A 15,532-nucleotide genomic window follows, 5' to 3' on the forward strand; every position below is an offset into this window, starting at 1 on the left:
TTTCATGTGTCTGAAGTAATAAGATAATTATTCCTATTAGTATTTCATGTGTCTGGTTATGATTATGAAGACTTTGTATGGAAAGCTGCTTTATGAAATCTTGAGTAGACTTTGTTTCATAATTGGAGACCATCCATATGCTTATTTGGTTGATCAACAACTCAAAAATCATTCTGGGTATTGAAAATACCAAACCAGGAAGCGTAGAATAATTTATATCAAATGTATTGTACATATAGCATCATATTTACAATATTCTTTCTATAGTCTGTCCTTACAAGATGGATTAGTTTGTCCACACACTCCACTACTATATTCAAATAAGCTAGCTATGATTAAACTGGTCATTACTAGTGTTACTGATGCAAATATATATGTAATCTAACTCACATTTAATTAAGCTAGCTATGATCAAATAATAACCTTGTAGGCGGGGGTCTTATAGATCAAAAAATTATACTATTCTATTATGTTATTTATTCAATTATTGTTATAAGGACAATCCATGCACTTATGAAATCCAAACAAATCTAAGCAAATCTTGCTAATACAATACATTAAAATCTATTTAAATCCGTGTGGAATTAAAACAATCCGTGGATTCTGTAGAATTCACGAAAATCCACGGATTATAAAAAATCAATCAGAATCATTTAAAATCTGGATTGAATACACCCCCCTAAGTCTCATCATATTCACCACAACTGATTTAGTAGCTAATGCTACACCAAATATTGAAAATGGAGGAGTCAAAACTTTGTTTAAATGGTAAATTTAACACCCATACTAGATTTCTAAATAGTATTTTTTTTTTTTAACTGTGAATGTTCATCTCCATCACAAGTCCCCAAATTTACCATTTATATTGTTTGGTAATAAAAAAATCCTAAATTTCATTTGAATTTTCAAAATGTGTTATTTTCAAAACTTCAATGTAATTAAAATTTTTCAACTTTTAAGGCCACAGTTCACCTTTATAAATCATTTTCCACTCTATATTTGAAATAAATTTTTAAATAGGGCAAACGTGTCACATGGCTGGCGCCACCGAATCATTTTTTCTGTTTTTTAAATGTACTCTAAAATTATCCATAATTTATTAAACTAAAATATCCAAAACTCCCCATGTATAAACACTAATTTACCCTATTCCATACTGAAATGTCATCAGCTCCCAAGTTCCCAACCATCATGTATGCACACGACATGCTTCACAGTTTCATAGTGTAATTTGACATGACACCCGTGTGTCAGTGCGCTTACTTTTTAAAATGAAACGGTGACACTACATGGACATGACTCACATGAGTATATGGCAAAGCAGCACTATAGTAGAGAGTGGAGACTGAATTCTGATGAGTTCGATCTGTCTCTGGTCCCGAAAAGAAAAACGTAGGACTTGAATTCTGATGAGTTTCTCTCTTGCTTTCTAATGGAAGTCTTTGGGTTTGAGAAGCGTATCAAGCACTACACCAACTATCAGAGAATACTCTTGGTCGGAGAAGGAGACTTCTCCTTTGCCGTTTCGTTAGCCAGAGCTTTCGGCTCTTCCACCGAGATGGTCGCTACTTCTCTCGACACCAGAGGTAAAAAAATCTTGTTTCCGGTACGACCCAGTTTTGATTTTTGGTTCAAGAAACCAATTTTCATGCATTATATACTCATTTGCTTCTGAAATTTATGTTTTGGTGATGACCCAAATGAGATAACTGATAGATGGGACTAAAGATTTGGTCTTTTTGTTCAATCTAGAGGATTTCTGGTTGAAAACCCTTTCATTAATTGTGAGATGGGACTAAAGATTCGATCTTTTTGGTTAAACTAGAGGGTTTCTGATTGAGATTCTTTTGTATGGTAATTGTAGAGTCATTGAGGGAGAAGTATTCAAAGGCTATGAGCAATGTGATGGAATTGGAGAACAGGGGATGCAGAGTACTTCTTGAAGTGGATGTGCACAGAATGAGCCAACACCCTTTTCTGAGTTGTTTTCGGTTTGATCGAATAATCTACAATTTTCCTCATGCCGGTTACTTGCACGGTCAATCATCATCCGAGCACAACCAGTTTCAAATTTGGTTAGTTCATAGTTAGAACAAATCCCATGTATGCAGTTGTGTTAGGGGTTATGGTACATTTTATGTGTTGATTGAGGCTGAATTTATTTTTTGGGGGAAATGGTTTTATGGTTATGGACTCGGGGTTTATATTAGATAGTTTTTTAGTGGATCATGTAGATTGTGTGTTGATTGTGTAGATCTGAGACTGAGTATATTTTAGGGGGAGAAGGGTTTATGTTCAAATTTGGCAAGTTCAAACAAAAGCCATATATGCAGTGTTTTATGACGATTATGATAGATTTTATGTGTTGATTGATGCTTTAGCTTGGTTTGGGGGAAAGGGTTTAATGGGTAGGGGTTTATTTTAGATTTGAGAATTGAATTGATGCTTGGCTGTTGGGTTGTAACGCACTACATTAGCAGAGCAAGGAAACAAGGTAGTTGGATTGTAGATTAAAATTCATGAATTTTCAGGTTCCATCAGGATTTGGTGAGGGGATTCTTCAAGAATGCGCGTGAAATGCTTACCGAAATAGGAGAAATTCATGTGACACACAAGACAACATATCCTTTCAGTCGATGGGAAATAGTGAAGTTAGCAGAAGAGGTTGGGTTGTATTTGCTTCAGGAAGAAAAATTCTCAAAATGGGATTATCCAGGTTATGAAAATAAGAGAGGAGCTGGGTTATGTGATCAAACTTTTCCTGTTGGAGAATGTAGCACCTTCAAATTTGCCAAGCTATTGTACCATTCTACCCCTTCCAGTTACTGCATTGACTTGGTTCGGGCGTACGGTCAGGATTCTTGAATTAACGGTCCTTACATGCACCACTGTAAGCTACGAACTTTGACGATTATGTTTCGTCTAAATTTTCAATTGATTTTACTTCAACAAGTTTGCATGTGGATTCTGTGAGCCTAAATCTTTTTCAGGTTTAATACACCCAATGGGCAAATTGACCAAGCAATTCCTTCCAAATGAAAAACTTAACTCTGTTTTCAAGTTTGTTCCCCAAATTTTTCATTTTTCTGGAGTATAATTTTGTTTGCCGCTACTCATCATGATATATCATCATGCATTCATACCACATATGTATGTATTGCTAATACATTATGTTCAAAATACAGTTTACCCTTTCTATTGTATTTTGTAGCAAATTCATGATACACAAACTGACAACATATCATTATGTTCAGAATACAGTTTACCATTTCTATTGCATGTAGATTCTGATGACCATATCTTTTGCAGAGCTCTTTGATGACTATGGATAGATATGCAGCTGCAGAAAGCTTCTATAAGCTTGCTATGGCATTTGCCCCTGTCCCAGATCTTCATATAATGTGGTTACTTCATTTATGTGATGCACATCAAGATATGCAGTCGTGGGCAGAATCTGCTCAGTGTGCTGTCGCTGTGGCTGGTATTGTAATGCAGGTAAAGTGTTACTCTGCTTTATTTCCTTATTGTTTTTTTTTTCTTTTTTGATGTGACTTCTGCATGGAACACTTGTCAGTTCTCAAATTTGTTGCTGTTTTCAACTATTGGAACATTCTTATTACCAAATTTTCAACTGTTTGAACGTACCTATTACTGACCTTGCAAATGTCAAATTATATGGCTTCTAAGATAACTGTGCAGTTTTCTTTTACTCCCCTCTCCGTTTTGACATATTTGCTTGGTGGATTTTTTTTTTTGGAAAGAAACAGCTTTTTATTGAAAAAGCAAAAAACAAGTTACAAGGAGTCTGCTTTAAAGATCTAAAAAGGGAATCTAGGCTATAGGCTTAGCATCTCGACTAATAATACTAATCAAAGCTTAGGGGCTTATACTACAGCTGCTTGCCAGTTAAGAATAATGGAAGAAAGATTATAATCCTTGAATTCCTTAGAAATAGAAGCCCATAAGGATCCCCAAAACTTGACGCTCTCCCACAGGTCTTCCCTCTCCACCCCTCCATAGTTTTCAAATAGTCTTTTATTTCTTTCCATCCAGACCACCCAAATTACAGCTAGCACTCCACAACCCCAAAGGGTTCTGGCCTTTTTCCCTTTACCAAAAGCTATAGGGTTTTCTCTTAGCAAGTCACTTCTCTCTAATGGAGTTGTCCAGTCCACTCTTGCCTCCCTAAATAACTTTTTCCATAAGAAATTAGCCACTTCACAATGCACAGAGACATGATCAGCATTTTCCCCTAAATAACTTTTATTTTAATTTTATTTTTCCGATGCACATATTTTGCTTGGTTTCTTACCTTCTTTTACAGCAATTTGTTTTTATATTGAAACAATAGCTAGATATTATATGGCCCCATTTATTTTAAAAATAATAGTGAGATATTATGGATATTTTGTTGTTTGAGAATAGGTCACCCTCACTGTACAGGTTGATGTACAATACCAATTTTTTCCTCGATTCAGTACTTTTGATCTGGTTTGTTATACGTACAATTAAAATCACCCTCAGTGTACAGGTTGATGTACAATACCAATTTTTTTCTCGATTCAGTACTTTCGATCTGGTTTGTTACTTTGCATAAGATGATTATAGAGTACTTTGTATACTGAAGATTAGAAAGAAAAGTCACACTGTTCATTGGTTTAGTTTTTAGCTTACAGTCTACTTTAATTCTGTCGGCTTTGATGGCCAGAAATGATGGTGTTTGGAGCAAAGATCACATAACTGCTCTGCGTAAAATTTGTCCAATGGTCAGTAGTGAGATCAGCTCTGAGGCTGCTGCAGCTGAGGTAGAGGGATATGGTGCATCAAAACTTACTGTTGACTCTGCCGTGAAGTACCTACAACTCGCAAATAAGCTCTTTTCTCAAGCTGAACTTTTTCATTTCTGTGCAAGCATTCTGGAACTTGTTATTCCAGTTTATAAAAGCAGGCGGGCATATGGACAGCTGAGCAAATGTCACACAATGCTTACTAATATATATGAATCAATCCTTGAGCAGGAATCAAGCCCAATTCCATTCACTGATGCAACATGCTATAGGGTAGGGTTTTATGGTGATAGATTTGGAAAATTAGACAGAAAGGAATATGTATACAGGGAGCCACGTGATGTAAGACCAGGTGACATAATGGAGAAACTTAGCCATAGCTACGAGTCTAGTATGGATGGAAATCACACCTTACACATCATTCCGGGTTCTAGGCAGGTAAAGGCAGATGAGTTGCAGTCTGGAGTATGCTATTTTCAGATAACTGCTGTTGATCCAGTCATGGAAGATGAAGATTTGGGAAGCAGAAGGAAGAGAATCTTCTCTCTTTCAACAGGAAGTGTTCGTGCCCGAGTCTTTGACCGCTTTTTGTTTGATACACCTTTTACGAAAAATGGAAAAACTCAAGGTGGATTGGAAGACCAGTGGAAGAGGCGGACTGTTCTTCAGACTGAAGGTTCATTCCCAGCTCTTGTTAACAGGCTTGTAGTTACTATATCCGAATCGCTTGAGTTCTCCCCTGTATAAAATGCCATTGGAATGATTGAAACTCGGACGGCTGCTCTACGTAATGAACTTGAAGAGCCTCGCAGTTCTGAGGGGGATCAACTCCCACCTCTCCAGAGCCTGCAGAGAATTCTTCAAGGAAGTATTGCAGTTCAGGTTGAGTTCTGACCCGTCATTTTCTACTTAGTTTGCTGACCCCGGATCTAATATACACTACTACAGTGTAGCTTTACAAATTCTCTACTTTATATATGCAGGTCAACAGTGGTGTTCTAAGTGTGTGCACTGCATTCCTTTCCGGTGAGCCTGCCACACGGTTGCGGTCACAAGAATTGCAGCAACTCATTGCGGCTCTCCTTGAATTTATGGCTGTATGCAAGCGTGCCATCCATGTACACTTCAGATTGATTGGTGAGGAAGACCAAGAATTCCACACACAGCTTGTGAATGGATTTCAATCTCTAACTGCTGAGTTATCTCATTATATCCCTGCCATCCTGTCCCAGCTGTGACATTATTGTATCATAATTACGGTATCATTGCTTCATTTTTTGGCCTCAGTGCTGTTGTTGCTAGTGTGTCGATTTTTCCCATCTAGTGTGCAACATATTCCATGGTTGTGACCCATGTATCAGCAGCATGAATATTGTTTTATATACGCTTTATGAATGTTATTGAGCTGTTTATTTTGTATTTCATTTTTCTGGATACAGGACTCGGATCTGTAGTTTCTGCTGTCTCTCTTCCTTGCCCTTGGACTCCGACATCCCATAATATAACTTTTCTTCTTCTATATATTCCTAGTTTTACCCCGTTCTCTTCTCTCTACACCTCACATCCAACTCCATTGTCGTGGAGGTGCGGTTCTGATTTGGTGGCACCAGTGTTTGCTTGAGACTGGTGCGCTCATAGGCAGACGGCAAGGGTAAAATGTTTTTGGAGATCGTGACTGGTACCGAGAAGGAAAGTGATTGTGGTGAGGGATTGGCCGTGACCATGAGCGCTCACTCTATTAATTAAACCATTTCAATATTTGAGTGCTCACTCTTAACTTTTTGGTTTGAGCGAGTTCTCCACATTTTGGAGTTGTATAAAGTAATTATGCTTTGCACCGCATCACTCGGCATCTCTTCAAAACTCTGCAAAATTAAATACTTTCATATCAAATGCAGTAATACACCATTAACAGAAGTTCGGACCGAAAAAAAAAGGCTAGAGCCAAGAGGTTGGTGAACGGGGCCGAACATTGCTGTTGGAGAAGAATATATAAAGATTTGTAAACGTCATTCACCTTAGCAATGTGTACGTGATTCTCGTCTTTTCCGGCAAACTGATCATGGAAAATATTTATATATGAAACGATAAGATAAACATCAACAAGGATCGAGAAACCAAAAGGGCGCATTACCTAGTTTTCTGACAAGGGCAAAATTAATTTAATATTTAAGTAATCATTACATGGAAGTTAAACAGACTGGGAAAGAAAACTAGGAGTCCTATTGAACTACAAACATCCATGTAAATTAATTTTGCCTTGATCTTCGTGTTCTTAATTTGAAAATGGGTGGTAATTTAATGAGGCACGATAATATATAAGTTGATGCAACTGCCCCAAAAAGAACAGATCAAAGTTTCCAGAATGAATTTCTCTAGCTTAGAGAGGGTGATGCAGAATTTAGAGAGACTGATTAAGGAGTTAGAGAGACTGACTAAGGAGTCGGAGAGTTTTGTTAATCCGTTACGAAGAGCGAGTAAACAGTTACGTGCACTTATTAACAAGCAGAAAATGGATTTGTCTTTCTTAGAGAGACTAGCTAAGCAGTTTGACAGAGTAGTTAAACAGTTTGAGAGACTCCCTAAGCAGTTTGGGAGACTGTTTAAACAGTTTGAGAGACTGGCTAAGCAGTTTGGAAGACTGGTTAAACAGTTTGAGAGTCTGGCTACGCAATTTGATAGAGTGTTTAAACAGTTTGAGAGACTCGCTAAGCAGTTTGAAAGACCGGTTAAACGGTTTGAGAGACTCGTTAAGAGGTTTGAGAGACTATTTAAACAGTTAGAGGGAGGAAGGATTAATCACTATAGCAGGTCCCAGAAGATACTGTTAGTGGGAGAGGGGGACTTTTCTTTTGCTCTTTGCTTGGCCAGAGCTTTCGGCTCTGCTGACAACATGGTTGCTACTTCTCTCGACTCCAAAGGTACGTACTTGCATCTAAATGAAAGAATAGAGCTGCAAATTTGATTGTTCTCCCTAAATTAGATGTTTCAATCCCTGACTGACATCCTTTGTATATTTCCAACTTGTAGGGTCCTTAATGACGAACTACTCAAAAGCTATGACCAACTTGCTGGAATTAGAAGGCAGGGAATGCAAGATATTTCATAAAGTCGATGCCCGTGTCATGCGTTATCATCCTTACCTTCTCTTCATGAGGTTTGATCGCATAATCTATAATTTTCCACACGCGGGCTACATGAATGGTTCCTCTTCTTCTGAGCGTAACGCAACTCAAATTTGGTAGATTTATTATACAACACATGTTCTCTAGAGCCTCTTCACTCGTTCATTTCCAATTGTTTTTGGGTTGGATATACTCTTGTTTCTAATATATGTTAACTGCGTGTATGGTGCATTTTTTTTCAGGTTCCATAAGAATTTGGTCAGGAGGTTCTTCATTAGTGCACGTGAAATGCTGACTACAGATGGAGAAATTCATGTGACGCACAAGACAACATATCCTTTTAGTGAGTGGAAATTAGTGAAAATAGCAGAAGATGTTGGGTTGTATCTGGTTGGTGAAGAAAGGTTCTCACTATTTGATTATCCCGGCTATGAAAATAAGAGAGGAGCTGGGATCTGTGATCAAACTTTTCCGGTGGGAATGTCTAGCACCTTCAGATTCGCCAAGAACTACTTGTACTGTTAAGCTACCAGTACTTCCAGTTCGACTTGGGTGCTTTGGATGGTAACAGAAATGTATGGGCCGGTGTATTGCCATGTTAATGAATGATCTGGCAGGCTCTTTTATCCTTTCATGCATCTCTGCCACAAAATAGTGTGTTTTATTTCAATTACTATGTTTCTTTAAAATTGGTGAGAAGGAATTTTGATAGGAAATGGGACTACCACTATTGGAAAACTCTCGAGCAAGTTTAAGGTTGTTTTGAGACTATAGCATCTCACTGTACAAGAAATTTTGTACTCAAATGGCATAAGCAGTGCACATATATAACAATAGACGTAGCAAGGTCGATCTCCTACATTAAGGAATTTAGATGAAGAATCACATACTTTGGACATTACAACCATAATTTCATAACTTTTAATACAAGAGCAAATTGATCTCCTTGGTTATCTTGGATTCTTGACAAAACCAGGATCCCATATACGTATGCAGTCTTAACGTCCACCAAAGTCGGAAATCGTCATACTGTTTATTGATAAACCATATATGCACATAGTTTCCATACTAGCAGTTGTCCAATTATTGTATCTAGAAAATGCTGGCATTGTTGGTTCAGGCAAAGGCACTTCATTTTTCAACATAGATATCGCATCTGACATGGTGGGCCGGTCATCTTCATTTTCTTCCGCGCACAGCAGACCAACATGGATGCATCTTAACAGTTGATGTTTGTCAATACGAGAAACTTCCAGTTTTGGATCCACTAGTTGTAGCCCTGCACCTTTTTGCCATAACTGCCGTGCCTGATGAATAAACAAAACTATCAGTTAATTTAGAATAACAGATGATTGAATCTTACAGCTTAAACAAGATATATATATATATATATATATATATATATATAATGATGAACAATTGTAGTAAATCACATACATCTTTTACCAAATAATCGCCGTCAGCATTGAAATTTTTGTTACCACTTATGATTTCAAGCATTAACACTCCATAACTGTAGACATTGGTTTTCATGGAAAGGATGCCTGCCATGAGGTACTCGGGAGGCATGTAACCGCTGCACCAAAGGAAAAGGGAAAGCATTTAGCGCATATATACATGTATTAGCAACCAAAATTGACCACAGATGGATTAATAGTAAATTGTTTACTTACATTGTCCCACAAATTCCCGTAATTTTTACTGTCTCTTCATCATGTGCAAAAATTTTTGCTAAACCAAAATCAGCAATTTTGGGATTCATTTGTGCATCCAGCAGAACATTACTGGCTTTTATATCTCTATGAATTACTCTCAATCTGGAGTATTTGTGCGAGTAAACCAATCCTTGAGAAATTCCTTCAATTATGTTGAAACGCTTATTCCAATCTAGTAGCAAGTCACTGGATGAACCTGTCCCATATGTAGTTAAAAACATCAGATCACAGAGATATCATTTCTTGAACATATAGTTAAAGTCAAATTACTAAAGATTAAAGTCATAGTATTCCCCACCAAATAAATGGTTGTTTAAACTTGAGTTTGCCATGTACTCGTATATTATAAATCTTCCGCCACCATGAATGCAAAATCCTAATATCTGAATAATGTTTATATGTTGGAGTTTCTGCATGAGTCTCAGTTCATTCTTAAACTCCTTATCTCCTTGATGTGAAGATGATGAAAGGCTTTTCACAGCTACTTCTTGTCCGGTCACCAATTTTCCCTGAATGGATAAACCAAGGTATAGAAATGTCTCAAAAGGAAAAACTACTTGCAAAATTCTATTTATTTGATTAATAAAGGTTCCATTATCTAAGCCTTAATTACCTTATAAACAGGTCCAAATCCCCCTTGTCCAATCAAATTTTCCTCAGAAAAGTTGTGTGTGGCAACCTTGATAGATGCAAAGCTGAACTCACCCTTCGCTGGTCCATTCCTGGTAGTTCTTCTCGACCTCTTAAAGAATTTAAATTTTTTTGAAAACACTTGTTTAATGGCTCCCTGCACAATCAATTTTCTAGTTCCGCAACTTGCTGGATTGGATACAAAATTGGAGTTTGCATCATCATCCCACATGCTATCAATTTCGTCAGAATTTGTTTGGCAAAATGAGGATGCTACTTCTACTTCCTGTTCCATGATGGGAATTATAACTTCATCACACCGTTGACAGGATTGCAGTTCCAATTTCAATACAGAAAATTAAGTGCCACTGAATGTCCATATATAAACACACACAATATATATTTATGAAAAGAAAGCAATAAAATCGTGAAAAATAACCATAACAAATTGTATGACCACATTCAACACCAACCATGACTGCAGAATTCTGAGATTCCACATCTTTCCCAGTTAAAAAAGGATGCTGCATGCAATTGATAGAGAAGATGTATGAATATCAGAAGTTGAAAAGAAGATATTTGGAATTAGACACTACTAGCAGACAACGCTACACACACAAATTCCAAATAGGAATACATTTAATGATATATTGCACAGCACAAGATTTCCCATTTCATAAAAACAAAACTTAAAACTAATTCAATAACTATTTACCTTAAGCAACTCAGATGCGGATGGCCTTACAGTTGGTTCCCTACCAGTAGACAACAGTAAATATAAATCCAAATAAACAAGTAGTTGACTAGTTGGAACATGAAAATCATTACTCTATATCATCATATACCCTAAATAAGAAATGTTCAACACAGCATATATCTAGGAGATGTATTCAAACTAAAAAAATTACAAGATCGGGCAAGAACATTAGCATTAGCATACTTTTGCAGACATTCGTGCAGAAAATCTTTTGCTGCAGGAGAAAGATGATCAGGGATTGGTGGATGAGACTTGCTTGTCCCTACACAATAAAAGAAAGTAGCAACCTAAAGGAACATGCCATTAGTGCAAGAATTTTGACAGAGACCTTTCTTACATTAATTTGAAGATATCAGTACGTAGAGTGATTACCGTTTCAAACTGTTGGTTCCAAGGAGGAATTCCAGTGGCCATCTCAATCACAGTGCATCCAACGCTCCATATATCTGCAGAGCTAGCAAATCACATGTTCTCATATATCAATATATCTTACTATTTATCCCATAAATAAATTGTAATATATATATAAACAAATATTTTAAATGGATCCTTAAATAATTACATACAAAGAACCTTTTGTAGTTTGTATGAGTGTGTGTGTTTTTCTTTTCCTTCTTTTCCGTATTTAGGACAAGCTGGAATTCATGGTTCAAAATATATTCCTACAGAGCAGTCCTTAGCAAGATTATACCTCCAAACAAGAGTTCAGACAACTTGCTTTGCTTTTGGCACACTTATATTATCACTTTTTCTTTTTCAAATTCACTGTTCTCAGAGGATACCTCTACTCCAATTCCTCTTTACATATTGTTACATTTCTCATTCTATCAAGAAACCTCTCTATGTTACCCAAAGTCTAATTAACAAAATAAAACTACATCTCATGTATCATCAAATAACATGCCTGTAGCATAGCCAATGGTAAAAGGGTAATAATAGTGCCTACAAGTCATGACCAGTCCCACAAATGACTTCAGGAGCCATCCAGTATGGTGTACCCCTTGTAGGCTTTGCACCTGAAACGGCTGCCTGAAATGCACCTCACAATTAGATGGGGTTTGCATAATGAACACTACACATATACAAACAAAATTTAAGGCAATGTATGAACCAACTCATATCCACCTGTTTGGATGCACCAAAATCTGCTAGTTTAATGCGCCCTTTATTATCAACAAGGATATTTGCTGCCTGGAAATTTATAAGCAATACATAGTATAGATGATTACACAATGAAAAGTTTAGGACAAGGGTGTCAAACACTATACATGCATTATATCACTAGCAGGTAAGGCAGAGTACCTTAATGTCCCCATGTATGATTCCTTTTTTGTGTAAATATTCTAGTGCCAGCAACAACTGCTTGGTGAATCTTTTTATCACCTGCTCAACAATTTAGATCAGAAATGAAGAACATAACTAACACAGAGAACAAGGGACTACCGGATCATCTCTGCTTTTTCAACAACTTCTGCATTCAGAACACACCTACAGATACAAAAATTTAGCCAACAAAAAGCTTACAGGAACAGAGAAAGATCCAAATTTCTCCAATAGTGCTTGTATGGATCCTCCAGGTACATATTCCAACAGCATAGTTAAGGTTTCATCCTCCCTCTCGGTTCCTAAACATCTCTAAGAAACCAAAACCAATTACAGGGTCAGAAATGTGGAATACTTCAAGACATCACTAGTTAAAACAGATAAAAGAAATTCCCACTCACAATAATTTTCGGATGCGACAGGTTTTCTAAAGCTTGAAGCACCTTGGTATGAGCCTACTAGCATTAAAACCACTAATTAGAAAGTCAAAAACAGCTCACAAATTATACATCAATTAGCAATTTACCATATTTGCCAAAGAAGTGATATGACAAACTGCAGAACCAAAACTTTCATGACTGAAATTTATTTAGGAAAAACCTCCAACACCAACACCTTAGCCAAATAAATTTAAAGGGACTAGTAATAAAAGAAAGAACACAAATAAAACTTAATCAAAACAGGGAAGAAAGAACCAAAAAGAACACTAAACTAAAACTACCAAAACACAGATTAACTAGCTAGTCAAAGAACGAAACCAAACCAACGAAAACCTTAACACCCAAGACAGCACAAAGGCAATATCAAAATTGGACCTCACTAATAGCAAATAAGCTCTCCGGATTCAATTGGGAAAACCCCTCTTGGACCAATACCAAAACCTAAGTCAAATCCATACAAAAGTAACAATGCAAAAAAATAAACACAACCCAACCAAAACTTAACAAAACCCTGATTAACAGCCAAAACAGGACAAAGCCAATAAAAAAAAAAAAAATTGAACCTCTTTTGCAGCAATAAGCTCTCCGGATTCGGTATTCATGCCCATGTAAACACGGCCAAAGGCCCCGGAACCGATCAAATCGCCCTTCTGCCATTGAATCGAGGCTGCTTCGTCTCTGGGGATTGAAGACATTGGTAGTCAAGGTTTTAGCCAGACTGGATTTTTCAAATGCAATGATTCATTTCATCTTGAAGATTTATTCTTTTACTGATGAAAACTTGAACCATCCCATGTTCGACTGGGGTCCAGTAAACCAGAAGCGCCATCCGAGGATTTTTATACTTGCTTTCACTTTGACTTGGTCTAGACTCTAGAAGAAAATGCAATCAATGAACGTGGAAATTACATTGCAGCTTCTCCATACTCTGCTGTTTTCTAACGGAAACAATTAGAAAAATGCTAAGTTTACTGAAGTGCCATGTTCTGTGGCTCATGCATATTTTCATGGATGCTGCTTTTGTAGTTCCTTCTTTCAAGGACGACGCGCTTCATGGCCTCTGAAATATGTAGTAAATTTTAAAAAAGGGAAATTTCCTTTTACCCTAATTCTAGGGAAGTTTTTCCCTCTTACAACACTCACTTTTTTTTCTTCTCACTTATCCATAATAACTCTTATAATATTTGCATTATAAGTTTTCTCTAATATTCAATTAAGTTTTCTTTTTCTTTTTTAGACTATTTTGCCCTCACACCTCACATAGAGAGAGAAAGTGAAAGAGAGAGAGAAGTTATAAGAGACTTCCTCGGAGGTCTCCGAATTTGGCCTGAAACCTCACCAGAAGTAATCGGATGTTGGTCGCCGGACTTCACCAGACTTCACCGAATGTCTCTAAAGAGTCATCGCAAAATCTAATAGGTCATTGGAGAGGTCGGGGAGACTTTTATTGCCCCCAATAAAAACTAATAAAAGTTTTATTGTCCCTCAATAAAAGATGTTATTGCCCCTCAATAAAAATTTTACTGAAAAGTTTTATTGAAGGTCAATAATCAGTCGAAAATGAAGACATTCTTAATTTTGATGTACATCAAACACTTCTAGTCAATAATTGCTCCTTTATTTTTAAAAGCAATACTCTGTATATGTTCTAAGAACAAACCTAAGACTAGTTATTGAGATGCGGTTATAGTTCAAGAGACATAACACCTTGTTGACCATAAATTCTATCAAATCTGGTGTTTTTGGTCTTCAATAACGAAACCAACCCAAACCACTATTCCGGGGAATTCGGTGTCGAAACTAGCAAATCAGTAGCTAGCCCTGATTAGACTCTGAATTACGGTAAGTTCGGCTTTGAGATTATAGCTGTCTCGGTTGGTTTTTCCGGTGTATCCTGACAGAATGTGATACCTGTTACTATTTATAAGGATGACTCTGAGACCTGTCAAAGGAAAGACACACCGTCTGTGGGACAGACCAAACTAGTCGGTCTATACCTCTGATGCTCAAGTCAAATTATATAAATAATTTGATAGCGTAACAGTGAGAGATAAGAAGTTATTACCCTTAATGAAGGTTGTTAAATTGACTTATGTAATCTCAATAAGGAAAGAGGTTTCCCTATTCTTCGATGTGGGACACAGTCCACTAGTTTGCAGGTTCTGGTGCACACTTTTGGAGGCATTTCCAGGCTCGGTGGTGCCTGCCATTAAGAACAAGAAGAAGAGAGAGACTTCTGATGACCTCCTTCATTAGGTTAATTAACTGCTAATAAAGACATTTACAATACTTCATCTAGTTCTTGTTGAGGGTACAACAAGCCGGCCATCATCAACAGTCAGTGAGGGTGGAGTTCCAGAGGGAATGCAAGCATATATCACCGTTCTCACCAGTACGTAAATATGCACAGAGCTTCTGCATCCCACACAACTGCATCAAGATTTCTATGCCACTCATTGAGTCATTTCATTCATAAACTGTAGTAGAGTGTTGAAGTTCATCTCTACTCCCCGATTATCTTACCGCGGTATCGCTTCAATATTATCGCAACACGTACACATGAATAGGTGCAGGTGCTCAGATGGATAATGTGTGGAGTAGCACCCATTATGCAATGATGTCTAACAACGTACTCCACCGACTTAGTTATAGCAACAAGTTGAGGGTGCATGCCATTTTAGTCACGGTTAAAATTGGGTTTAAGGCGCTCCATAACAAATTAAAACACCAAAATGATTATGATTCATCCTCCAGT

At 37.1% G+C, this 15,532-nt stretch overlaps 4 protein-coding genes across 7 annotated transcripts; 3 read left to right on the plus strand and 1 right to left on the minus strand.

The window, feature by feature from the left end:
- The first annotated feature begins 1,432 nt into the window (after positions 1 to 1,432).
- LOC112203333 (uncharacterized protein At4g26485) lies at positions 1,433 to 2,865 on the plus strand. Its single transcript, XM_024344317.1, has 3 exons — positions 1,433 to 1,586; positions 1,865 to 2,075; positions 2,532 to 2,865. The coding sequence occupies exons 1-3, from the start codon at positions 1,433 to 1,435 to the stop codon at positions 2,863 to 2,865; spliced, it is 699 nt and encodes a 232-aa protein (XP_024200085.1).
- Positions 2,866 to 3,312: 447 nt separating this feature from the next.
- On the plus strand, positions 3,313 to 6,209 carry LOC112202605 (guanine nucleotide exchange factor SPIKE 1). Of its 2 annotated transcripts, XM_024343604.2 has the most exons (3): positions 3,313 to 3,495; positions 4,709 to 5,669; positions 5,771 to 6,209. In XM_024343604.2, exon 2 carries the CDS (start codon positions 4,764 to 4,766, stop codon positions 5,532 to 5,534), a length of 771 nt encoding a protein of 256 aa, XP_024199372.1. In that variant the 5' UTR covers positions 3,313 to 3,495; positions 4,709 to 4,763; the 3' UTR covers positions 5,535 to 5,669; positions 5,771 to 6,209. The 2 variants fall into 2 exon arrangements, with proteins under 2 accessions (XP_024199372.1, XP_024199370.1); XM_024343602.2 differs by lacking the exon at positions 3,313 to 3,495 and having other exon boundaries at positions 3,503 to 5,669.
- A 943-nt stretch (positions 6,210 to 7,152) lies between these two features.
- On the plus strand, positions 7,153 to 8,437 carry LOC121049158 (uncharacterized protein At4g26485-like). Its single transcript, XM_040505746.1, has 3 exons — positions 7,153 to 7,708; positions 7,818 to 8,028; positions 8,155 to 8,437. Exons 1-3 carry the CDS (start codon positions 7,153 to 7,155, stop codon positions 8,435 to 8,437), a joined length of 1,050 nt encoding a protein of 349 aa, XP_040361680.1.
- Positions 8,438 to 8,725: 288 nt separating this feature from the next.
- LOC112167367 (putative receptor-like protein kinase At4g00960) lies at positions 8,726 to 13,721 on the minus strand. 3 transcript variants are annotated; one of them, XM_024304378.2, is made up of 15 exons: positions 13,341 to 13,721; positions 12,739 to 12,792; positions 12,539 to 12,649; positions 12,317 to 12,397; positions 12,140 to 12,205; positions 11,961 to 12,043; positions 11,387 to 11,468; positions 11,198 to 11,301; positions 10,973 to 11,012; positions 10,731 to 10,781; positions 10,241 to 10,543; positions 9,926 to 10,136; positions 9,586 to 9,823; positions 9,350 to 9,488; positions 8,726 to 9,219 (listed from the first exon to the last, which is right to left on the minus strand). In XM_024304378.2, the coding sequence occupies exons 1-15, from the start codon at positions 13,470 to 13,472 to the stop codon at positions 8,911 to 8,913; spliced, it is 2,004 nt and encodes a 667-aa protein (XP_024160146.1). In that variant the 5' UTR covers positions 13,473 to 13,721; the 3' UTR covers positions 8,726 to 8,910. The 3 variants fall into 3 exon arrangements, with proteins under 3 accessions (XP_024160146.1, XP_024160147.1, XP_040361505.1); XM_024304379.2 differs by lacking the exon at positions 10,731 to 10,781; XM_040505571.1 differs by lacking the exons at positions 10,731 to 10,781; positions 10,973 to 11,012; positions 11,198 to 11,301 and having other exon boundaries at positions 13,341 to 13,719.
- Between the last annotated feature and the right edge of the window lie 1,811 nt (positions 13,722 to 15,532).

This window comes from Rosa chinensis, chromosome 5, assembly GCF_002994745.2.
Source record: "Rosa chinensis cultivar Old Blush chromosome 5, RchiOBHm-V2, whole genome shotgun sequence".
NCBI lineage: Eukaryota > Viridiplantae > Streptophyta > Magnoliopsida > Rosales > Rosaceae > Rosa > Rosa chinensis.